General features: G+C 31.9%; 1 protein-coding gene across 24 annotated transcripts in view; it reads right to left on the reverse strand.

Moving 5' to 3' along the window:
* LOC127731051 (dynein heavy chain domain-containing protein 1-like) overlaps positions 1-26,567 on the reverse strand; it is a 143,388-nt gene that overhangs the window by 33,861 nt on the left and 82,960 nt on the right. For 19 of the 24 annotated variants that reach the window (XM_052239851.1, XM_052239839.1, XM_052239835.1 and 16 more), the window contains 17 exons: positions 26,067-26,216; positions 25,454-25,522; positions 24,166-24,198; positions 22,846-22,926; positions 15,312-15,487; positions 14,189-14,282; positions 12,135-12,277; positions 11,602-11,697; positions 10,479-10,517; positions 9,604-9,775; positions 8,175-8,342; positions 6,907-7,064; positions 6,129-6,338; positions 5,592-5,762; positions 3,903-3,998; positions 3,430-3,492; positions 2,382-2,527 (listed from right to left, as the gene is read on the reverse strand). In XM_052239851.1, coding sequence (XP_052095811.1) covers positions 2,382-2,527; positions 3,430-3,492; positions 3,903-3,998; positions 5,592-5,762; positions 6,129-6,338; positions 6,907-7,064; positions 8,175-8,342; positions 9,604-9,775; positions 10,479-10,517; positions 11,602-11,697; positions 12,135-12,277; positions 14,189-14,282; positions 15,312-15,487; positions 22,846-22,926; positions 24,166-24,198; positions 25,454-25,522; positions 26,067-26,216 — 2,065 coding nt within the window. The remainder of the gene's footprint in view (positions 1-2,381; positions 2,528-3,429; positions 3,493-3,902; positions 3,999-5,591; positions 5,763-6,128; positions 6,339-6,906; positions 7,065-8,174; positions 8,343-9,603; positions 9,776-10,478; positions 10,518-11,601; positions 11,698-12,134; positions 12,278-14,188; positions 14,283-15,311; positions 15,488-22,845; positions 22,927-24,165; positions 24,199-25,453; positions 25,523-26,066; positions 26,217-26,567) is intronic. The other 5 variants (XM_052239837.1, XM_052239831.1, XM_052239834.1 and 2 more) reach the window with 5 other exon arrangements.

Consider the following 26,567-nt stretch of genomic DNA (forward strand, 5'->3'; position numbering starts at 1 on the left):
CAGATTTGCTCTAAATGCTTTGGTTTCAGAGATATGAGCCAAAAACTGCATTTTACCCTATGTACTATTTTTTAGCCATGTTGGCCATCTTGGTTCGCGGGCAGGGTCATCGGACACATTTTTTAAACTAGATACCCTAATGATGATTGTGGACAAGTTTGGTTAAATTTGTCTTAGTAGTTTCAGAGGAGAAGATTTTTGTAAAAGATTACAAAAATTTACGAAAAATGGTTAAAAATTGACTATAAAGGGCAATAACTCCTTAAGGGGTCAACTGACCATTTTGGTCAAGTTGACTTATTTGTAGATCTTACTTTGCTGAACATTATTGCTGTTTACAGTTTATCTCTATCTATAATAATATTCAAGATAATAACCAAAAACAGCAAAATTTCCTTAAAATTACCAATTCAGGGGCAGCAACCCAACAACGGGTTGTCCGATTCATCTGAAAATTTCAGGGCAAATAGATCTTAACCTGATGAACATGTTTACCCTTTGTCAGATTTGCTCTAAATGCTTTAAACTATATTTTTTACCCCTATGTTCTATTTTTAGCCATGTCGGCCATGTTGGTTGGCAGGTGGGGCCATCGAACACATTTTTTTAAAAAGATACTTAAATGATGATTGTGTTTAAGTTTGGGTGCATTTGGCCCAGTAGTTTCAGAGGAGAAGATTTTTGTAAAAGTTTACGGACGACAGACGACGGACGACGGACAACGGACGCCAAGTGATGAGAAAAGCTCACTTGACCTTTCAGGTCAGGTGAGCTAAAAACGCAAAATTTCCTTAAAATTACCAATTCAGGGGCAGCAACCCAACAACGGGTTGTCCGATTCATCTGAAAATTTCAGGGCAGATAGATCTTGACCTGATAAACAATTTTACCCTGTGTCAGATTTGCTCTAATTGCTTTGGTTTCAGAGATATAAGCCAAAATCTACATTTTACCCCTATGTTCTATTTTTAGCCATGGCCGCCATCTTGGTTGGTTGGCCGGGTCACCGGACACATTTTTTAAACTAGATACCCCAATGATGATTGTGGCCAAGTTTGGTCAAATTTGGCCCAGTAGTTTCAGAGGAGAAGATTTTTGTAAAAGTTTACGGACGACGGACGACGGATGCAGGATGACGGACGACGGACGCAAAGTGATGAGAAAAGCTCACTTGACCTTTCAGGTCAGGTGAGCTAATAATATTCAAGATAATAACCAAAAACGGCAAAATTTCCTTAATATTACCAATTCAGGGGCAGCAACCCAACAACGGGTTGTCCGATTCATCTGAAAATTTCAGGGCAGATAGATCTTGACCTAATGAACAATTTTATCCTCATCAGATTTGCTCTAAATGCTTTGGTTTCAGAGATATGAGCCAAAAACTGCATTTTACCCTATGTACTATTTTTTAGCCATGTTGGCCATCTTGGTTCGTGGGCAGGGTCATCGGACACATTTTTCAAACTAGATACCATAATGATGATTGTGGACAAGTTTGGTTAAATTTGTCTTAGTAGTTTCAGAGGAGAAGATTTTTGTAAAAGATTACAAAAATTTACGAAAAATGGTTAAAAATTGACTATAAAGGGCAATAACTCCTTAAGGGGTCAACTGACAATTTTGGTCAAGTTGACTTATTTGTAGATCTTACTTTGCTGAACATTATTGCTGTTTACAGTTTATCTCTATCTATAATAATATTCAAGATAATAACCAAAAACAGCAAAATTTCCTTAAAATTACCAATTCAGGGGCAGCAACCCAACAACGAGTTGTCCGATTCATCTGAAAATTTGAACATTTTTACCCCATGTCAGATTTGCTCTAAATGCTTTAGTTTCAGAGATATAAGCCAAAAACTGCATTTTTACCCCTATGTTCTATTTTTAGCCATGTCGGCCATGTTGGTTGGCAGGCGGGGTCATCGGACACATTTTTTAAACTAGATACTTGAATAGTTTCAGAGGAGAAGATTTTTGTAAAAGTTTACGGACGACGGACGACGGACATCGGACGCAGGACGACGGACGACGGACGCCAAGTGATGAGAAAAGCTCACTTGACCTTTCAGGTCAGGTGAGCTAAAAAGGAATTGAAATTTGGCAGTCAAATAAAGGAATTCTATGATGATAATATTGCATTGAACTAAATGGGGGAAATAACTCGGATCCAGTTTCTGACAATTTAATACCTTTCAATGATTTTAACTTTTCTAGTAATTTTGGAAAAAAGCTTTCATGACAAAATATAAAATTGTCAATTACTCACTATGAACAATAGAGAGAAACTTTGATTATAAAATAATTACTTACTCTTGTGGTACTTTGAATTCACTATGAACAATAGAGAGAAACTTTGATTATAAAATAATTACTTACTCTTGTGGTACTTTGAATAACAAACATAATGCTTTGACAACAAATTTGACAAGTTCTGGTGGTTCTCTAAAAGACTTCACTTCCTCCAGATCATTTCTATTGATAACATTAAGGGCTGTCAGAGCTGCTTGGTAGTTAGGGTTCACCTGTTAATATCAATAATTGCATGTGTATTGTTTTGTCTGGGTTGTTTGTAAATACAGTTATACTGATTCTGTTGTAAGTTAGATTATGAAATGATATCTTTGATAATTAAATGATATTTTATGTAAATATGCCTTTCCATCAACAGCAAAAATATGGAAAACTAAAAAAATTAACATGAAACTGGGTAAAAATTGTACATCATTATATAAAAAACGCAGATGTTTGATGTCCCTTGTTATGTGCCACCTCTGCTTTGGATTGCAGCATTCAAGATTTGGTTGAAAGTGTGATGCCATGTAACAGTATTGCATATTCATTTCAAGTCTTTTGTTTGAAGCAAATTTACCAACTATACGTGCATAACATCAACTAATTCAAATCACACTAACTCATATAATAACCACAGATTAATTTGAATCAGCTAATATCATAAAAATATTTATCAATTTTTCATTCTTATTACAGTTGAAATTTTAAAGATTTTAAAATTTCAGTTGACATGTAAATTTAGTTTTGAACAGTTTCTAAAATATCTAAAATATAAATAACTTTATAAATTAAATTTTTAAAGAAATTCAACAATTCCACTTTTTTTGCAACAACATTGGCTTATCTTATATAATTTAGAGTGGAAAATTTGTCTAAGAGTGTCAAGATTAATTTTGTATGAGCTAACCTCAAATATAGCAATGAAAAACAACCTAATTCTATGACAAGTAAACCGACTTTGTGGTATTGTTATAAAGCCATATAAAATGTGCAGGCAATATGCATTCAGCAAAAAGCTCACTGAATTCAAATGTCTATAGTTTTCAAATATTCTACAAATTGTGGAACCAATTTACCAGTGACATCATATTCTAGCAAATAAAACTACACACAAAAATAGTTTTAATTTTACCCTATACTGTGTTGCAGTGAAATATTCAACAGTCTCCGAGCTAGGAGATCTCTTGAAGAACGACTGAAGAGAAAGATTAACATAGTACTAGGTGTAACTTCAATCTGAAGCAGTTTTCATTTGTCTCTAGGTTTAAAAATTCACAGTATTTGTAACATATTGTGTACATTTAAAGATGAAAAAAGTTTTGTATTTCTGCTGAATATATCAGATATCCAGAAAGCATGAAAATGTTGCATAGAAACAACAATAAAGTTAGAGAAAAAAGTAAAGCATAGATATATGGTCCTTTACTTATCATCAAGAGGTTTAAGTTTTTACTATGCTAAGGAATAATTTTGCAAAATAAGAGAAAAAAGAAGAATGGGGATATCACTTTCAGAGCAAAATAATTTATAAAATCAGATTATATACAAATATCACACTAGCAATTATAAATAGAAATATCTGATACAATGTAAACAATGTCTTACCCTATCAAAATCTGTTTGTGCCTCTTTTCTCAGTTGTTCTAGAGGTCCCTGTAAAGCTTCAATTTTCTGTTCTTGGTCTTTGCATCTATCCAAGGCCTATCAAAATATAATTTTAACCAAGAATCTTTAATTTTTGACAAGTTACACTTTCCTGCATCATTACTAAGCAACACAGTGAGGTTCACTTATTCTAAGTCTTTCCTTGTTTAAATTTACATTAAATTTATTCCAGTTTTTAAATTTTGTGATAAAGCATCATAGAAAAATACTTCCATACCAGCTGATATCAAATAGAATACAGTTTTGAGTTGGGTTTTTTCAATCTTGTAAAAAACAAGAATGTGTCCATAGTACACGGATGTGCCATTCGAACTATCATTTTCCAAGTTCAGTGGACCGTGAAATTGGGTCAAAATTTGGCATTAAAATTAGAAAGATTATATCATAGGAAACATGTGTACTAAGTTTCAAGTTGATTGGATTTCAACTTCATTAAAAACTACCTTGACCAAAAACTTTAACCTGAAGCGTGACAGACGGACAAACGGACAAACTAAAGAACAAACAGACCGAAAAATATAATGCACCTCTACTATTGTAGGTGGGGCATTAAAACATTGGTCTAGACATAATTTAGAACTTGACATATGGTATGGACACTTTGTAGTTGGAGTCACACATACTGATAAATATCCACTTTTTAACAGAATATAACCTTAAATGTTCTAATCTGTTACTAGCCCCAATGTATTTATACATCTTTCTTTCCCAAACATCAGACCTTGAGTGTCTTAAGATGAAGCACTTTTAAAGTAGTGATTTGGATCCATTCAGTATTTTGGGATTAAATCATCAAACTATAAAAGTATTTTAAAAACTGCATGTTTCATAGTCATGGACTCATGGCTAAGGGCGTGGGGACAAATAATCTTCATATTAATGATATATGTCAATGCTAATTCAACTGCATACAAATATCATTGAATTACTGTAAATTCAGAAATTATTGTGTGCATTTATTATTGCAATTTTTGAAGAATGGGCTAAAATGCGAGTTTAATTATTGGGATTTCAGGAAAATCTGCATACAGATATAAGTATCAGATATCAGAATGCAAGTTCTAATTACTGCGATATTCATTCACTTGCATTATTCACATCAATAAAAAGGTCAAATAATTTCTGAATTTACAGTATTGTCAGCAGTTCCCCTAAGACTGACCTAATCGCAATTTTTACCAATGTAAAATATGCAAAATTTGCAAAGTCCAATAAACCTAGACTGAGGGGGCGGGGCCATATATTCTCCATGAAAATAAGGTGTTCCCATGCTAATACAACTGCTTATCAAACATCATTGATTTATTGTCAGCAGTTCCCCTTAGACTGACCCAATTGCACTTTACCCATGTAAAATATGCAATAAACCTGGACTGAGTGGACAGGGCCATATAATCTCCATGAAAATAAGATGTTCTTATGCTTATATAAATGAATACCAAATATCATATACTTACCATTAGTGGTTATCCTTAAACTCATATTCACAAACACTAAGATGTAATCCATGCAAAAATTTACAATTGTTTTAGTTGAGTTGTTGAGTACGGGTAGCAGTTTTATTAAAGTTTACTACACATCTCATGTGTTAGTACAGTTAGTATTCTAACTTAAATATAAGATATTTACAGCAATATATTGTTCCTTCTGGTCCTCTACTCTGGCCACCAGGTCTTTGATTTCATCTGTAGCAGATTTGTACTTTGGTGTCAGTTCAGAAACTTCTCTTTTGTATTCATTTATACTTCCAAATGCTTCATTCACCTTACCTAAGGCTTGCTCATGTTTACCTATATTCTCCTACAAAATTAAACATTAAAACAAGGAATAATATTTATACCAAAACCTTACATATGACTTCCTCGTGTTTACCTGTATTCTTTAAAATTTATAGATTTTTTTTTAAACTGGAATATATGAAAACAGTTTTGAAAACAGACAGTCTCTTATCTATTCAGATTTGCAGTTGTGTTGTACATATTTAACCACATTCCTTATAAAAATAATTTTATATTATTCTTGAATATCAGAATTGTTTTTTGAAAATATAAGCTATATAAGTTGATATCTATTATATTAATTATATTAATGTTTATTTTATTTCCTTATCCTTTTTATGTATTAGCAATACCCACTATATAATATATTATAAATGGCAACACTTACGATTTCCATTTTGACTATATGAGCTGCTATTAATCTAAATAAGTGAACAAACTCCATGAAGGTCAAAGGAGAATAAAATCTAAGTGGCTCCCTCTGGTGGCAGAACTGTCTTTCTATTACAGCCTTTGATGAAAGGTGCATATAAGCCATAGCATGGGCTGTCAGTGAAATCTGGTCCAACATTCTTGTAGGGTGCCACGGTATTGGTACCTGATTAAGACAAAATTCTTATAAAATTTTAGAAGGCAAGAAAAAGATAACTAACATTTCACATTTAAACAATCCACACTTATGAACTTTGTCAGAGCTCTCAGCAAGAAAAGTACTATCTCACTTTTAACATTATCTCTTAATAACAACATAGATTTCTCTAACTTTGATATCTTTGTCAAACATCCACTTATTCTACTAGTTTGACATTGGTTTCTGATATACCCTTAACTATCTTACCTTCTCCATTTGATCTCTTTGTCAGATTTCCATTATTTTATTCTGGAATTTCTCAACATCAACTATCATTATTTTTAATTTTGATATTACTGTCCCATATAAATTGTCCACGGGACGTAAAGCAAACAACAATCAATCAATCCATCCTATATAAACTATCTGAACTTTCACCTCTCTTAACCGCATATCAACTACCATAGCTTTCATCTTTGTTCCTCCAAACAGGCTTAAATTACCTCACCTCTTTTACACCTGAGATTAAAATAAGCTCTATTACCCCGACCTCTAATTTAAACAGAAATTATCAGTTTGATCTTTGACCCCTTACCTTTGTTCTCTGATCCCTTAGCCACACTTCAGCTATTTTGACATAAGCTTCAAATGTCCATGGCTTGTACAGGTCTACAGATACTGCATGTTTTACAAGTCCTGGATATTCACTAAGTTTACTGTGTAAATTATTAAAATTGCTGGAGAAACTATTTCCTGAAGAAAAAAGGGATTTCAAAACATTAGACCTATTTAACTTATGGTTAAAATTAAGCCTGCCAAACATATCAATAATTTCTTGTTATAAATATCACATATAAATTGTTTTCCAGCAGAATTATGATTGTATGCTGGGATTTTATATAGAGCCAGATTTCATTTTAACCATGCAAATCAAGCAAGAATATTTTTTTCAGTCAATCCAAAGCAACAATAAAAATTTTCAAAAAAAAAAAAAAAAAAAATTTACATCATTCATGTCATACTTGCTGAAGATGAAGCCAGAATATTGTTTTTTAGAAACTGAATAGGCTAGATTTTTTTTATATATAATATCAAAATGAGGCCAGATTATTTAAAAAAAAAAACATTTACAGAAAGTTTATATTGTGAATAAAGTGTCACTAAAGGAGTTGTATCAACTAGATTAATAAACAGATCGACAGAAAAATCATCTGAACGGAACAAAGTTCGAATTTGAACTGTAACTTGTCATGGTTAAACTATATACAAAAATCAAATCAATATCTTCAAGCATGACGAAAAAAGTGTGGAAAACTGATTATTTGTTTGAATTTTCTAAGTCCAAGGACCATAACACTGCACAAAAACATCAGACCAGAACAAACTTCACAAACTTGATCTGTAACTGGTCATGATAAAACTATATATCAAATATCAAATCAATATCTTAAAAAACAAAGAAAAAATTGTAGAAGGTCCTGTAACAACAACACTTTAAGGAATGCTCCAGTAATTTATTGAGATTGACATGTTTCACCGATCCTGATGACGGTGGCAGGATCGGTGAAACATGTCGATCTCAATAAATTACTGGAGCATTCCTTAAAGTGTTGTTGTTACAGGACCTTCTACATTTTATGTTTTTATCGTAACAACCCTGCATACCCGAGGTATCCACTTTATGGAATCTACTGACAGAAGATTTACCAGGCGTTGGTTCACTTGCGTTTAATTTTTTTTTAAAAAGAAAAAATTGTGGAAAACTGATTTGCTGAACTGATGGATGGACAGACAGACAGATGGAGTACAAACCTAAATTCCCTATCCGTTATGCAGGTAGGGGACTAATAATGCAGTTATTACCTTTACTACTGAGACAAACAATCACATGAAGATTGTGTCTGACTTTCTTCAGGAATCGTTCAAATGCTTGTTCTATCTTATCTACTCTCTTGGTTTGGACACCACCAGGCATCATATGGGAGACTATAGACTGAATCTCATCATCTGTGTATAGTCCTGGACTTGTACCTAAATAAACAACAATAAAGTCAATAAGTTAAATGGGGAAATTTAAACTGTATTATATCAGCTGCTTGGCTGTTTCAGAAGAACAGTGGTTGGATGGAAAGGCACTTTATCCTGTAATGATTTCAGACAGTAATGTTGTCTAACAAAAAATCTATTTCTAGTTACTATGACCTTGATTTTAGGTTAAGTGACCTCAAAATCAGTAGGGATCTTCCTCTCATTATAAGCATCCATATATCTTAAGGTTGCAATCCCAAAGTACTTGATTTAACATCTGTAACCCAAAATGACTGACAGACTAACAGTTATAATCTGTATACCTATATTTTGTAGAATGGGGTATAAAAATAAACTAGGAATATGATTCTTAAAAAAATCAGTTTAACTTCATCACCCAAACATTGTAAATTTAATTTAGCCTGAAAAATAATGTCTCCTGACCCTGAATCCCCAAGTACAACCTTTGTTGACATATCTCTATGTATACTTATCAATGAACCAGAATCTGTAACTTAATACGGAACATTACATGCCACTGCCGTCATCAACAATACTATCTATTTAAATCAAATAATTCAGTAAAATGAATTTAAAAAGATTATCAATAAAATGTTTATGCATTTTGTTCTCCCCCTTTCCATTTTCTAAATTAAAATTATTGAATCATTTACAAATGCATCATAATGCATCATTTGTTATCTAAATTTCTTTGTACTAATACACCACACAAGTGTTGGCAGGATTTTACCATTGTCTACAGTAAACCATTGACAAATATACAAGTTCTCCTTGTAAAACAAAATAAGGAAAGTTTGTAATATAAAACAAACATGTAAACATGCAAAATATGTGAAATGAAACAGAACTTTGTTTGACTAATAAAGATTTGTCTGCTGCTATGGTATACTTCTCTTTCAACGTATACAATCCAGGGGAAGTACCTACATATAAATAGAAATACAATTGTTTCTTGTCTGAGTATACAGTATACTCAGTATACTATACTGTGGTTTTTCTATGATCACTAAAGTAGATTACTTCATTAAATATTATATAAAACACATATTAGAAAATATTTGTCTATTTATATCGTTTTTAAGAAAAGAATTATGAATATAAGATCAAAATCACACAAAACAACATCAAAAGGAATCAAATTAAAAGGTTTTTTGTTTTTTTAAATGATATTCAATAAAATTAAATAGCTAATTTTTGAAGATTTGGACTGTTATTCATCACCATAGAAACAAAATAAACATACCATCAGCCATTACACTGCAGATATCTTGGAGACATTCTGATCCAAGGTCTTCATGTACCAGCAGAACAGAAGGTTTACCCAGAATTCCACTGTGGTAACATGCTCTTTTGATGTGCTCTCTTACAATCAATAAGTTTTTACTAGGATCCGACTGAGACTTTGGTTCAAATAACTATAAAGAAGGTGTAATGAAAAAAATATACTTTAGAATATACATGTAGTAACTGAAACTGTTAATTTTGAATTAAACAAATAACTAAATATTAATTGGATTTTTTGCATAAAACCAGTTAGTTTAATTCAGAAATTATTGTGTGCATTTATTTTTGCGATTTTTGAAGAATAGACAAAAATGCTAGATAAATTATTGCGATTTCAGGAAGATCTGCATACAGATATATGTATCAGATATCAGAATACAAGTTCTTATAATTGCGATACTCACAATAATAAAAACCTGGCAATAATTTCTGAATTTACAGTATATAAATGTGAGTTATGCATTTTTAATACCAGAAAAAATTAAAATGTAAGTTTTGAATAAATATTGTAATGTTCATCCAGTTTATTTTCATTAATAGAAGTATCATATTCATTTCTGAATGAAAAGTTATTACATGTAATAGGGCAAATTTAAAATTGTTATCATGACAACAATAATATCTATAATAATACCCTGTGATTTAATTCACCAATTGTGTAAACAAACAATACCTTCACCAACCAACTATTCACTACTCTCCATCTTAAAAAAAAAATCAAATCAATTCCTGATCACCACCTGTACAATCAATGACATGTACTTATATCATCGACCTGTGCCCTGTTTATCAAAGCTGTGACACTAACTGATCATGGCCACATCTTAAACTTACCCCTTTACATCTCTTTCTACAGCAGTCTGAGGGTGCTTTCTGATAAATTATATCTTTGGGTTAAATATTGAATACACTAATTTATATCTTTGGGTTAAATATTGCCCACCATAATTGTATCTTTGGGTTAAATATTTCCCACCATATTTATATCTTTGGGTTAAATATTGCATACACTAATCATATCTTTGGGTTAAATATTGCTCACAATAATTATATCATTGGGTAAAACATTGCCCACAATAACTATATCTTTGGGAAAGATATTGCCCACAGTAATTATATCTTTGGGATAGATATTGCCCACAGCAATTATATCTTTAGGTTAGATATTGCCCACAATAATGATATCTTTGGGTTAGATATTGCCCCCAGTAATTATATCTTTGGGTAAAATATTGCCCACAATAATTATATTGAGTTAGATATTGCCCACAGTAATTGCATCTTTGGGTTAGATATTGCCCACAGTAGTTATATCTTTGGGTTAGATATTGCCAACAATAATTATATCTTTGGGTTAGATATTGCCAACAATAATTATATCTTTGGGTTAGATATTGCCCACAGTAATTATATCTTTGGGTTAGATATTGACCACAGTAATTGCATCTTTGGGTTAGATATTGCCCACAGTAGTTATATCTTTGGGTTAGATATTGCCAACAATAATTATATCTTTGGGTTAGATATTGCCAACAATAATTATATCTTTGGGTTAGATATTGCCCACAGTAATTATATCTTTGGGTTAAATATTGCCCACAATAATTATATTGGGTTTGATATTACCAACAGTAATTATATCTTTAGGTTAAATATTGCCCACAGTAAATGTATTTTCCCATTTCTTATGGAACAGGTGTATAGTTTTATTTCACATTTCAATTACTTCTGTACCTCACACTTAGTTTTCATTGCTATGGAAAACTCACTCTACTCAGACCTTTTATAACCTTTTGATGTGTACAAAAATATGAAGATTTCCTTAGTCATAACCTTTTTTCATGAAATATGAGGAGTTTCATATACCGGTATATCAATGAATATCAAATCTCTACTCCTCTCACAAGAGATATCTCTGGTTATATAAATTATATACTTCAATGACATATTATCTTACCTTACAGTGGGCAATATAAGCAGCGAGTCTGGCAAGGGTACACCTTCCTGTAGAATAACTCATACCCAGCAGAACAGCATGGCCTCCTTGTATTGCCTGTAAAAATATCAAGGTTATAAAAACATTTCTAAACATTGTAATTTACCAGTAGTGAATGAACTTTTATATATCATGAGTAAATTTCATCACTGTAATTATAATGAACAAAAACAGGAGCTTTATTCAAATTCTAGCACAAATCATTTCCAGCATGATATTGCAAAGGTGAAATATTATTACTGCTATTTTTCACAAACACGGTTTGTTACCAATTCTTTAAACCAGTGCTACTTCCAAGGAAGGGGAATAACTCTTTTAATTCATAATTTGGAGACTCAGGACTTGATTAATTAAAAACGGAAAGAAACTATGTAATAGTCTCTACAGAGGAAGTTAACTATTCAAAGAAAAAGAATAACCAACACTCAATTATGTCTAACTAAATGTCTGATAGCTTCAGAGAAAAAACATTAAACATAGTTTCTGTGACTTACCAATACTCTACTAAGCCTAGCTGCATGTCTGATAGCTTCAGAGAAAAACACTAAATCTAGTCTCTGTGAAGTGCCAGCATTATATACATTGAGACATGTAGATAAGGCCTCAGCTAAACTCTCCTCTGTCCCATCCATGTAGGCTGAAATGTTGTAATGATTATTATATCTATATATTATACATAATCATAAAGTCATAGTTACTCTGGGTTTTACTTGCTTTGGAGATTAAATTTGATTTAAAATAAAACAAAGGTTGACCAGTGGTTTAAAATAGGTATTTTGCAAATGTGTATCAAATAAAATAAAAAAAACACACTTTGTCCTTTAAAAAAATGTATGAAGAACATGTCCATGAGACACAGATGCCCCTGCTTGTAAATATATGGCAAATTCTGCAATTTTTCAATTTACAAAGGGAAATAACTCAAGAAAGGCTACAGCGACGCCACCCAAATTCAAACTTGATCTGTGTTTGGTGGTAATGAATATTGTGTATAAGTTTTAAAACATTTGGTAGAGGAAAACTAAAGTTGCAGTGTGGAAATGACAAATTTAGCAATTTTTCCATTTATAAAGGGACATAACTCGAGAATGGTGAAAGTGATGCCACCAAAATTTAAATCTATGTCTGGTAGTGATAGGCATTGTGTAGAAGTTTCATAACATTTTGATGAGGCAAAATAAAGTAAGATTGCGGAAATGGCAAATTTGCCAATTTTTTCATTTATAAAGGGACATAACTCGAGAATGGTGAAAGTGATGCCACCCGAATTAAATATTGATCTGTGTTTGGTTGTAATAAGCATTGTGTATAAGTTTCATAACATTTGGTTGAGGCAAACTAATTTTAAGATGTACGTACGGAAGGACAGACATACAGACGGACAAGGGTAAAACTTAATGCCCCTTCCCCTGCAGCATTAAAAACAGCATCTGCACTAATTATGAAATTTTAGAAAATTTGCTGACCTTGCCATTGAAAGCGTTTATCCAAAATTCATTAGGGGTGTTTAACACATTACTGTTAATTCAGAAATTTCTGTAAGCATTTATTATTGCTATATTTGAACTATCAACAATTTAGATATTTATTATTGCTATGTTTGAACTATCAACAATTTAGATATTTATTATTGCTATGTTTGAACAATCAACAATTTAGAGATGTATTATGGCTATGTTTGAACTATAAACAATTCAGAAATTAATTATAAAGATTCCAGGAAATGCTATATACATGTACTAGTTATGCTATCAAAATTTGAAAGAGATTTTATTCATGCGAAACATATCCTTTTGCAATTTTGTGCATTTAAATCATCTATAAAAATTATTACAGTATATTTAACCATATATCTAAGTTTAGTTCCAGTCCAGTGCAAGAGATTTGTCAGCTGGAAACAACCTTTCTGCACTGATTTTTGTCTATTTCTTCTCATTATATGTATAAATATAAGGAGCTGTGGTATGATTGCCAATGAGACAACTATCCACCAAAGTTCAAATGAAGTTTATGTAAGCAATTATAGGCAACCCTACAGCCTTCAACAATGAGAAAAACTCATACTGTATAGACGGCTATATAGTGACCATATATGTTTGGTTCTAATTCCAAGGTTCTCCTGTTATCATTAGAAACCCCTTTACTGAATAACCATGGGCTATTCTTAATATGGTGACCTTGACCTTAATATGAATCTACCTGTTATTACACTTAACGTACATCAAGCAAGGATCTCCAATTATCAATTAGATACTAAAAACTGACTGATAGCAGGAAGGTCAAAAGCTATATATGGTACACAGTACCATGTAGTGTGGTGAATAATTATTTGAATAAAAGAATTCAAATGAATTCTATAGATATATTTCTTTAAATATTATCTGCTTAAGAGTCATCTCCCTTGACTGGGTATTCAAGGAACATGTTCATTGTAGACACCCTTAGAATGAAAGGAAGATTTTTAACAAGTGATGCATCATTTGACATAGACCTTTTCATTCCAGTGAGGAACCAAACTATAAAACCCTATAAAACATCAGACAATTACCTTTTTCAATGGCCATTCCAAGCGTTTCTGTGTGAGTAGTCATATAAAACTTGGAGAAAATAAAATCAACCAAGCTGGTTGATGATCCTTTCAACTGAAAACAAATTATAGATAATTAATTTTAAACACAATCTCATTTATCTGAAGGTGATAAAAGAAATCTGCTGTGGGATGATTTTATTTTGATAACAGGAAAAACATTAAAATGATCTAGAGAAAAGAAGTAATTTGGTTTTAAATCAATAATCTGCTCATCTATCAATTTACATTTGTATTAAAATTCCAGGAGTTATTGGATAGAGTATTTAATCAAGTTCAACTTTGTCTAAATTCTATTCATTAAATTGCACCTTTCAATACTTCAGACCTACCTCATCCATGCCCTTTAAAGGTCAAAAGTAAGCCTTATGATTCCAATCAGCCAGTATTCCAGCTTTAAATGTGACCCACTTCTGATACACCTACCTCATCCATGCTCATTAAGGGTCCAAAGTCAGCCTCATGCTTCCAATCAGCCAGTATTCCAGCTTTAAATGTGACCCACTTCTGATACATCTACCTCATCCATGCTCATTAAGGGTCCAAAGTCAGCCTCATGCTTCCAATCAGCCAGTATCCAAGCTTTAAATGTGACAGACTTCTAATAGACCTACCTCATCCATGCTCATTAAGGGTCCAAAGTCAGCTTCATACTTCCAATCAGCCATTATTCCAGCTTTAAATGTGACACACTTCTAATAGACCTACCTCATCCATGCCCTTTAAAGGTCCAAAGTCAGCTTCATGCTCCCAACCAGCCAGTAGTCCAGCTTTAAATGTGACATAATTCTGATAGACCTACCTCAACCATGCTCATTAAGGGTCCAAAGTCAGCTTCATGATCCCAACTAACCAGTAGTCCATCTTTAAATGTGACAGAATTCTGATAGACCTACCTCAGCGATGCTCATTAAGGGTCCAAAGTCAGCTTCATGCTCCCAACTTACCAGTAGTCCATCTTTAAATGTGACAGAATTCTAATAGACCTGCCTCATCCTTGCTCATTAATGGTCCAAAGTCAGCTTCATGCTCCCAACTAACCAGTACTCCACCTTTAAATGTGACAGACTTCTGATAGACCTACCTCATCCATGCTCATTAAGGGTCCAAAGTAAGCTTCATGCTCCCAGTCAGCCAGTAGTCCAGCTTTAAATGTTACAGATTTTGTGAATTTAAGACTTCCTTGACTGGATCTGACTTGTTTTAGATTTATCTGACTTCCTATGTTACCAACTCTACTTGTTAAAGGTGCTCCTGGTGCTATAATAAAATACCATTAAGTTTGTTGGAGATATTCAAAATAACAATGTAAAAAAGTTGTTACATATTGAAAGACATTCCATCAAGAACTAATAGTAAGCCAGAAAATTGTGTACTTAAATTTGATATAAAGGGTTAAAATTTGACAGGTCAAAGTCCTCTTCAGACTTCTCATATATTTATAAAAAAAAAAAAAAAAAAAAATCTGACTTAAAATTTTAAGAAATGACAAAGATTTAATCAGATTTTTCATTGATGTAGTTTAAGAGGGGGAGGTTACTAGGCAAATTATTTGCTGTGAAATGGTAAGAGGCAGAGGAGCTCAGAATAATGACAACACATATTCAGTAGATTCATTTGTAAAATACAGAAAAAAAATGTATTTATCATAAAGAAGCTTCTGTCCATGTTTCATAACATTCCATTAAGGTTTTGCTAAAGTTATTGATACCTAACAAAAACTTTTATCTACAGACTGAACCTAATTTTTTTTTGCTGTAGACAACATAATGTAGGATCACTATGTTACAGCTTCTGTGACTTTATCCAAGCAGAGACAACAAAATAAGAGATAATACAGCACTGGACAGAAACACTTATAATAACCTTAAAGGGAAACTTCGCAAAAAAATTAAAAATTGATATTATGTTCATTCTGTATAAAAAAGCACAAATTCATAAATATTAAAGTTTTATTCTGCTATATAAGAGATCACCATCGATTTTAAATTTAGAGTATCTATTCTCTGCATGCAGCCATTTTGACATCTTCTCGGTTTAGAAACCACGATACATCTATAAACCACAAAGGACCAAAACCAGCAGTAACCTAACGTAGTCGTAATTGCGTGTCGATATCTTGTCAAGCGTACAGTTGTTTTATCCGACATGAAAAGCATAAACAGTTTCCCGGGTAACAAAAATGATTATAATAGACATGGTTGTGCAACCTTTCCAAACTAACATGATACGGAAAATGTAATTATTTTTTTTAATAACTATGGTCTGTCGTATTTAAACTGTTTTTTTTTTACCAAGGATTTGTATTTGTTACTATACAAATCCTTGTTTTTACTAAGTTTTGAAACAAGAAATTTATATGGGAATTAGTTAAAAAGTCAAAGTTCAAAGTCATAAATAAGTGTCCCGTGTATAATTGTTTTCGAAAATCTAATTTGTTCATAATTCTTTTATGTAATAAACTTTTATGTAATAAACCAAGGCTCCGTGTTGAAGACCGTACTTTGACCTATAATGGTTTACTTTTATAAATTGACAATTTGTGACTTGGATGGAGAGTTGTCTCATTAGCACTCATACCACATTTTCTTATATCTAATTATTTAAATAAATTCAGACCTTCCCTTATCTGATCACCAGCATGGCTAAAGGAATTATTCCCAGAGGTATTGTGAGGTGACACGTCCAGGTATTCATGCGATTTCCTGTCGGGCATAAAAACTCTTATTACACAATTACATAAAGCAATAAGGGTATTGATCAGTGTACACGGCCGGTAACTTGTAACTTTCCATTTTGAAACTATCAGGTGTAATATTTGTTTGTTATAATCTTTATGCCTCTCGGGGCCCAAAATTGGATAATAAAATTTATCTTATCTTATCTTATCTTATCTTATACATCTTTGTCTTGCGTGTCCGATAGTGATATACTAGTCATTACTAAACACATACGCTTGTTTATAAATAACATTTCTGGTGTAAAGAATGATATTTATGAAAATCTAAATAATTCCAAAAAAAGATTTGATAAAATTTATCGAACGGTAAATTGTGGAAAATGTAAGTATATACTCGTTGTCAATAATGATGGACATTTTGAAACATACAAATATTGATTTAACAAAAATGTACGCACTTGTCGATCATTGGTAAATACGCCTAGATAGAAAGTTACGGAACTATAGATAGTCGCAATTAAAAATACATACATGTTTTTGAATATAACAGAGAACATCCAGAACCAATTTGATTTAAATACAGGTTGATATCTTACTTGCTTTGGTTCATCGAAGTTATGGACATTGTAAAATCACAGATTTATATTTCATTTAGATTGTTCTCGAACAGTTAAAGAAATTCGTCATCACCACAATTGATGGGTATAATGTATAATGATGTGAACATGGTTCTAAAAGTACATTATGCTAACTTTCCTGTTCCGACATGCATGTAATATATATGCCACTGGACGTACACTAATGATCCCCAAAAAATCTATTTGAAGAAATAAAGAAACTTCACTCCGGATAGACTGATAGTATTTGTATTAACGTCTGATTAGCTAGATGGTTGATTAATTTATTTAGTTGGCTTGTTGGGGGGAATAAACTATTCCCAAATATTGCACTTATGCATAAAATATTAAATGAGAGTAATATGAGAGAAAATATAAATACGAAAAGTCGCATATCTGGTAAAAGAAAGTCTCACTGGCAACTATAGAATTTCACGTACAATTGTCATTCTTAATCGAAATAATGCATGTACACTTTGATAAAAAGGGGTGCCGCAGTTGCATATTATTCATCATAAATCTATTTCAAGTATATACTTTCCTGTCATTCTTATAAGTTAACGCAGAGACATGTAACTATACATCTCTAGTTAACGACAATCAACCATATAAATATTTGAATCTGATGTGACTTACCGTTCATCTCTTTCTTTTTTCTTCTTTTTTTTTTTTTTTTTATTTGGGCAGGTACACAAACATTGTAATGTTAGATATACTGTTCCCAGGTTGGGAGGGGGGCGGTGGTTGGAGGTAAAGTATATTGAAAGTTACAAAATAAGAACGTTGTATTTATGAATTTACATGAATAATTCTGATCTTGGACGTAGGTTTCTTTTCTTTTTTTAGTTCAGTGATTTAAATTGAGAGAAAAAAATCTAGTCAGAATTTAAATCGTACCGGCAATTTCCACCTAAGACTCCTCTAAAATCATGAATGGTCACGCTTCACAATCATCAGAATATTCTTTGCATTGGTACATTCTGTATCGGTAGTGATTTACCTTGACATTTCCGGGTATAACAGACCTCTTGTATATTACCTGTATATGGTTAGGTGACGTCCCATGAGGTCTTACGTATACAGGTTCACATTTATAATGGTTTCTGATAACAAGGTTTTATGACATTCACACATCTGCATGTTCTGTATACCAAATTCTTATCTTATTTTCAGACCAAACGAGGATGTGAATATTTTCCAGGAAAAATATTGAGTATCAAAGTATCAAATTAATTTCGGGATTTTTTTCTTTCTTCGTATTAAATCACAGAAATTTAAAGAATATACTGCTTGTCCGCTTGAGATGTATTCTTGTCAGATAAGACTGATAATATATGTCTCTGGTATAGAGTGGGTTTATGAATGAATGATAAGTCGTGCAAGATATAAAGCACATTGAAAATTGATTCCGCCGGTCTGTCTCCATTCAAAAAAGGAAAGTTGACGTTATATTGATTCTGTTATTTTTTTTAAACATCGTTGGTCAAATAGCTAAAATATGTATACGTTGTGAGATTTTAAATATTTTAATAAGGGCATTCCCGATTAGGTAAATGTAGATCGCTGTTGACGGACCAAGCTATATTAATCATGTAACCACGATAATTTTCGCTAAACATTGAAATATTCAAGGTTAATACCCATGATAATTTGGAAAAAGTAAGTACAGTGTTTGGTTTATACACTCGTTTTCGTGGGCCATATTTATTTATAAAATTATTTAATTGAAAGTAATACAGAATTTCGATGTTACAACAAAATACTCACCTATCTATTATAAAATTAAGCTTACGCAAAATATAAAGATTCAGGTATTTTGCCACCATATTCCTCCCCAAATAATTAATGTTTTTATCATTCATACGAAATGTTGTTCACATCGGTAACGGTGAACCGTGTTGGCTAAAATTCACTGAGTGAAGATCAAAAGAATAGAATTACAGAATGCTAATCTTTTAATTACCTTGAATTTAACCACGCATTCAACAGGTAGTCACTAAGTGTCACAGTATAATACACATTATATTTACACAGTACTAGTGGGAAATGTTTGCTAGACTGAAGTAAAAGCCTTCAGGTGAGAATACAAACATGCATTTGTAAAACAATATCAGTTTTATATGTTTGTTCAAAATATCCATCGGAAAAAAAAATCATAAAAATATATTCTATTGTATGATTTACTTTTATTACTATAATCATATCAGAAATCCTTTAAATATAAATCATACATATTAATTTTGAAAGTTGCACGGCTGATCACTTTATTTTCTTAATTATTAGTTGGTTAATAGCTACACCAAAAGTCGACGATGCGCTTTAAATCGCGTTATTAGATGATTAACGAACAAGACTTACAATGAGATTTATTCACTCCCGGCATGCAAAAAGACTTAAACTACGTCACATAAGTCAGGAAGTTCGAATAAATTAATTTATTAATTCCCAATTTTCTTCTTTATTAGTGTTCATATCCAGATAAAACTTGGTGAATATGTTTTTTATGGTATTATGAACATAATAAGATGAAAAGTAAAAAATCGTGATTTTTCCCTTTAAATCAAAGGATTAAAGTATGCTTTGAGTTTACATGTGATGGTCTTAAACACATATAATGGAGACATACAAAATACAATGCTTCTAAAACAAGAAAATCATTCTTATTATCAAATAAGTTAACATCTAGCAAAATACAACTACCTGTAATACTAACAGAAAGAAGATAAGAAAAAAGTAGAGATCTCTAAAAGACCTACAGAGAATAACGAGAAGACTATAAAGATGTTTTAACCTACTTTTGGTTCATCACATAACATCAACTAGATGTATGTATTATAGTCAACTTTACTTTTACAAGTTTGTTTTCAAGTTCTGTGATACTTTAGGTTGCAATTCTGTAAATACAGACAATGCAATTTCCCATAGGAACTCCCTTTGCGGCTAAAACTGTGACACTTTTACTATGAAGTTTCGTGAAAAATAATATCCCAGAACGGAAAGTTTATATGCACTACTATTTTATTCAAAGGTCAAAATATAGGGCTGTGCGGCATATTTTCAACATTTATATGCCCTGAACTTCTAAGAGTTTAAACTTATACTAAAATTCTATACTACCCTTACCTCCATTTTTGGACCTCCTAAGAATTAAAATTTAGCCGCTACCATGTTTATCTATACTGGTTACATTCCCAAGTGATGTCTCTATGAGATGAAACACAGAGATCATCAATGGGAACCAGTACGTTAACAAATTAACATACCTATGAATATTAAATATCTCCCCAAAAGAGGCGTGGTTTGAGAAACAGCTGTATTTACAAAGTGCAACCTATACAAACATTTATTCAAATAGAAAACTCTCTAAAAACACTTTTTCTCACAACAATACTTATTTATCAGAATTATAGCCTTAAAGAAATCACTACATATACTCTACGTCTCCTTTTACAGTACATTTTATACCCCTACCCCTGTTTCAATTTTTTAAAGATTTTGAAAACAAGACTCTAATTATTGCCAGCTTACCCTATGTGCATGTTTTCTGACATGAACTGTCTAAAACTTGTTTGAAACTATTCTGATAACAAATTGAAAGCATTTTAGAATACTATAAATGTTTTGTTTAGTAGTTAAGCATTCCAACATTCAAGATTATACAAAGTATCCAATCCTGCCTGTGTCTCTAGTCCACATCTTACTGTATGCCTATTTGTCAATGAAAGTTCACAATTTCTGCCTCAAATGGTCAGTTTAGAATTCTTGTAACAACAGTATCATCCCTAACCATATATCTAACATAAGTTAGTTAATATATGTCCTAGAAGTGTTTAAACAAAGGCATATTTGCAAAAGTTGTATTTATGAAGATATCAGTCTGGTGCATAAATTCACTAAAAGTTTGATTGAAATGACTGCTTACATCTGATTTTTGCATAACTTCCTAGCACAGTTATTGTTTACTTTATAAAAGACCTTTAAAATAAAAAAATCATAGCATTTACAAGTTAAATTATCTGTTTTATGACTCAGGGGTAGGCATTTTCCTCTGTTTTTTGCCCCTGGGGCCTCACATTTCCTAATTTTTTTCCCTGTTTCTAGCAATGTGAAATATTTACTACATATTTAGGATAGAACACACTATTGTAAGTTTTACTGAGGTCTTTTTGTAATTCTAGCTTGTACTTTTTTATGCCGCAGTCACAAAAAAGCACATTTAGGCGTTACGGCTTACTTTTGGGTTATCGACAGGACAAAAACACCCCACCAGAAATATTTAGGAAGGATCAATGAGTTGCAATTACTGCGAAGAGTTAATATAAGCACTTCTAAACAATTTAAATTACAAATAGGCATATATTATGAATTTATTTTGAATTCAGGGCTTTAAGTAAACCATGCATACTTTAAACTGTGAATTTATGCTGAGTCATCATAGTTAAGGCCCAGGATTTTCTCAATCTTCATGAAATATTTATAAAACTTCATATTTGAGTTAAATTCTTTAAAATCTCTGAGATAAACCAGATTTTGTGAAATTCTGTATGTTCTATTTTTTAACCCTATATAGGTTGCAATTCTGTAAATACAGACAATGCAATTTCCCATAGGAACTCCCTTTGCGGCTAAAACTGTGACACTTTTACTATGAAGTTTCGTGAAAAATAATATCCCAGAACGGAAAGTTTATATGCACTACTATTTTATTCAAAGGTCAAAATATAGGGCTGTGCGGCATATTTTCAACATTTATATGCCCTGAACTTCTAAGAGTTTAAACTTATACTAAAATTCTATACTACCCTTACCTCCATTTTTGGACCTCCTAAGAATTAAAATTTAGCCGCTACCATGTTTATCTATACTGGTTACATTCCCAAGTGATGTCTCTATGAGATGAAACACAGAGATCATCAATGGGAACCAGTACGTTAACAAATTAACATACCTATGAATATTAAATATCTCCCCAAAAGAGGCGTGGTTTGAGAAACAGCTGTATTTACAAAGTGCAACCTTTAATAAACTGTTAAAATCCTGTTAGAACATGCGTTAATTAATTTAGGTAAATTTAACAAAGAAAAAGGAATTTGGGAAGCACATCAAACTAGGAATTCCAGTAATAAAACATTTAAGTAAGGAGTGATAGATCAAATTAATTATTTAACAATATATTTACTTTGACCATATCTCACCAATGAGATTCAGTCAAAACATTACCATTCAACATTTTTATTATCAAAGCTATGAAAAAACACTGTACATAAGTTTTTTGTCAAAGGGGGTTAACAAGTTGTATCCTTTCATTTTATTACAGTTACCTGTTTGATCTGTGGGAGGGGCAACTTTAGTCTTAGCCAAACCCATCTGCTCATGCTCTACACTGTCTGTACCGCTTGACTCTGTATGGGGAGAGGTTAAATGTCAGAGGTTATTAGTATAAAAGTTGGAGGTAAACAAATAAAGGAATGCTTTAAAACCAGTTCTATATGATTCTGAATGTATGTAATAAATGTTAGACCAAGTTATTAAAAGTACATACTTGTTAACTTTTAATAGCAGCTTTGGCAATGATCTACGGAATTCCAATATAACATAAAATTAGATTTTGTGTTTGGGGTAGATTTTTTTCTCCCTCAAAGAGAACAAATAAATGGGTGAGACAATACACCTAAAGTGGAGTCTCCCTCAAAATCTTGGAGGTTAAGAGGTGAGAGACGAAACATTTAATTTTGGTTTTCATCATTGGTTCAAAACTTATTTGTATGTAGTTAAAATTTTAGAAACTGCCAGTTAATTTAAATACATAATAGAACTGGTTTCAAAGATTAACAAAGAATCTGAAAAAAAGAGGTAATTAAAATCCAAGTCAGAAAAAACATAATTTACTTATTCCACCATGTCTGGAATATCAATATGAACTACAAGTTTTCTGTTCATAATCATCACATGATATTTTAAAGTAGATGTTAGTCAGATTCGATAACAAAGGTTTACTAGCAAAGAGAAAAAGAGAGTTGAGTTCTATATTTCAGAATATACATAAAGTTCCCAAAGTAGTCTTAGCCATTCATAATATTCAAACCATTTTCTTAGGAAATAGAGAAATGTATAACATCATTACAAAATACTGTTTTAAAATTCAATGAGGTATTTTATTCAATGAGATATTGCCTATTTGTTTAGCCTGAAGTTTCTAATTGAACGAAGACACTTAAGCAGCTATATTTAACCAGAAATCCTTTTGGGTACATATATCAAATGTTAAATTTGGTGTGTGACTTTTTGTTTTTTACTCTCTCTTAATTTAATATCAGTACTTTTATGTGCAAGTTTATTTTCACTATTGGTACATTTCAAATATACTTTGTGAACTTCAAGTGCACTTAAATTCTTTTATAACAATACTAATAATTGCTGGTATTTTCATGAAATAAACTTCCATGAAATGACTGAAAATAAATACACAATGGACTCCAAATACTGTCTTCACAAATAATTCCTCATCTTTACTGTTTCCAAAAGTATAATGTCAACAATAAAAGGAAGAGATCCAGGTGCATTACAAAATATCTACCCTAAAGGTTAAATGATGTTAAACCAGTTACAGCTACAATCAGATAAGGGGAGGTAACTCTTACCTTTGTTAGTATTGACTGTTATTCGTGTACTTGCTGGTAAAAGGAATTAAAATGGAGGATTATATACATGCATATTAGATCACATTAACATTGTTACTGAATGTATAAACAGCAAATTAGGAAAAAAACTATTACAAAGTTAACTTTCTACACACATTTTTTTATTTGTTATTGTTATTTTCTCATGCAAGTGGATATTAAAAAAAGTTATGGATGGAATATTCATGTTCTACATTTGAAGACTGTTCCATAGGTGATAAACTGTTAACACAGAGGTATGTCTCTCCTTTTTTGTAATTTTGATAATGCAAATGATGAAATTAAAATAGTAATACTTTAACATGTAAGTTATGCAAATATTCAAAGTCAATGAACAGTGACTGAAGGTACATGGCTAAACAATCTCCATGGAAATGAGATGTGCCAATGCTAATACAACTGCATACCATTAGCGGTTCATCTTAAACTGATCTAATCACAAGCTAATACATGTAAACTAAGCAAAAGTTTCAAAGTCAATAGACCATGACTGAGGGGGCGGGGCCAAATATTCTCCATGGAAATGAGATGTGCTAATGCTTATACAACTGAACACCAATTAACATTGGCCTACCACTAATGGTTCTCCTTGAACTGATCTAATCATAAACTAATACATGTAAACTAAGCAAAATTTTCAAAGTCAATAGACCATGACTGAGGGGGCAGGGCCAAATAATCTCCATGGAAATGAGATGTGCTAATGCTTATACAACTGCATACCAATTAACATTGGCCTACCACTAATGGTTCTCCTTGAACTGACCTAATCATAAACTAATACATGTAAACTAAGCAAAATTTTCAAAGTCAATAGACCATGACTGAGGGGGCAGGGCCAAATAATCTCCATGGAAATGAAATGTGCCAATGCTAATACAACTGCATACCAAATATCATTGACCTACCACTAGTGGTTCACCATAAACTAGACCAAATCACAAACTAATACGTTGTTGCCGCCGCCGCCACCGGAAACTGCATACCAATGTTTTACTTTTTGACTCTGTCAAGGCGAGACAAAAATCTCAGAAGCAATGATTCCGTTCAATAGCTTATTTTGTTTCAGATACCAAATTGTAATATCAATAGTGTAAGGGTCTATGTTTGCTAAACACTAGTTAAACTTGTGAAAAAATGAAAAAAAATAAGATTTCATAAAAACTACTCTGGGTGTCAAAATATAAATCTACATAAAAGCATAGCTAGCCTAGTAAATGGGAATAAATTGTGGGAATATTAAAAATACCTGTAAAATAAGATGAAGCCCTGCTCTCTGATTGTTGTTTAGATAATTCTGTAAGTGGTGTTTTTTTAGCTGTAAAACATGGATTAGGCATGCAGTTAAGGTTAGATTATGGTGTCAGCTTACAAACAACTATTAGTTCAATTGAATTTGAGATTATTAACAATCTTGGTATTATATATGGTAACAATCTAGTATTAAGGAATAAAAAATCTCTCAAGGGTTCTATCAACAGGTGAGAATGAGATCCCTGTGTTTAATACAAAATATAAAAGAATAATCTTAAGTTAGTTTAATACTGACAATAAAGTGTAAGAAATTATTTCAAATCTAAAAAGTTGATTGTCCAATTATTAGTTTGTTAAACATTGCACACAGCCATTCAGAAATTAATATGAAACTTCCCCAAAAATGTGGCCTACTCTAATGTTTCCAGTTGACATGTACCTTTCCTTACCAAATTCTAACCAGTCCTAATATTACAAGGCTACAAAGAAGGCTAACTGGACTACTAACATAAATTCCCATGTCAACAAATTCTTCCTTTTATACTAATTACTACTGATCATGTTAAAACCATAATAAAATAAACAGCGATAGTCATTGTACTAAGTACCTCTCGCTGTGTCTACTGTTTCTGTTTCTGTTTCAGTCATTGATTCATCTTCACTACTTTCACTTTCTTCTGACGGTTCTGAGTCATACTCTGACTCTGATGTAGGATCAGCATTAGTTGTTCTATTGGTTCCTAACTCTGTATCAACCCCTAGAAATCATCAAAGCAATAATTATTACATTAAAGCACTGTCCTCTTATTTCTATGCAAAGTAATGAAAAATATTACTCATTATCAGTTTGATGTTATTTATAAATATGAAAGAATTAGTACAAGAACTGTCCATTAAGTGAAATCGATAATCTCCCAGGACTGAAAAACCTTTATGATACAGATGTACATCTGTATGTTAAGATGTAATGGTGTTACAGTATGTAAAGATGTAATGGTGTTACAGTATGTTAAGATGTAATGGTGTTACAGTATGTTAAGATGTAATGGTGTTACAGTATGTAAAGATGTAATGGTGTTACAGTATGTAAAGATGTAATGGTGTTACAG

This window comes from Mytilus californianus, unplaced genomic scaffold (genome assembly GCF_021869535.1).
Source record: "Mytilus californianus isolate M0D057914Y unplaced genomic scaffold, xbMytCali1.0.p SCAF_2, whole genome shotgun sequence".
Taxonomy (NCBI): Eukaryota; Metazoa; Mollusca; class Bivalvia; order Mytilida; family Mytilidae; genus Mytilus; species Mytilus californianus.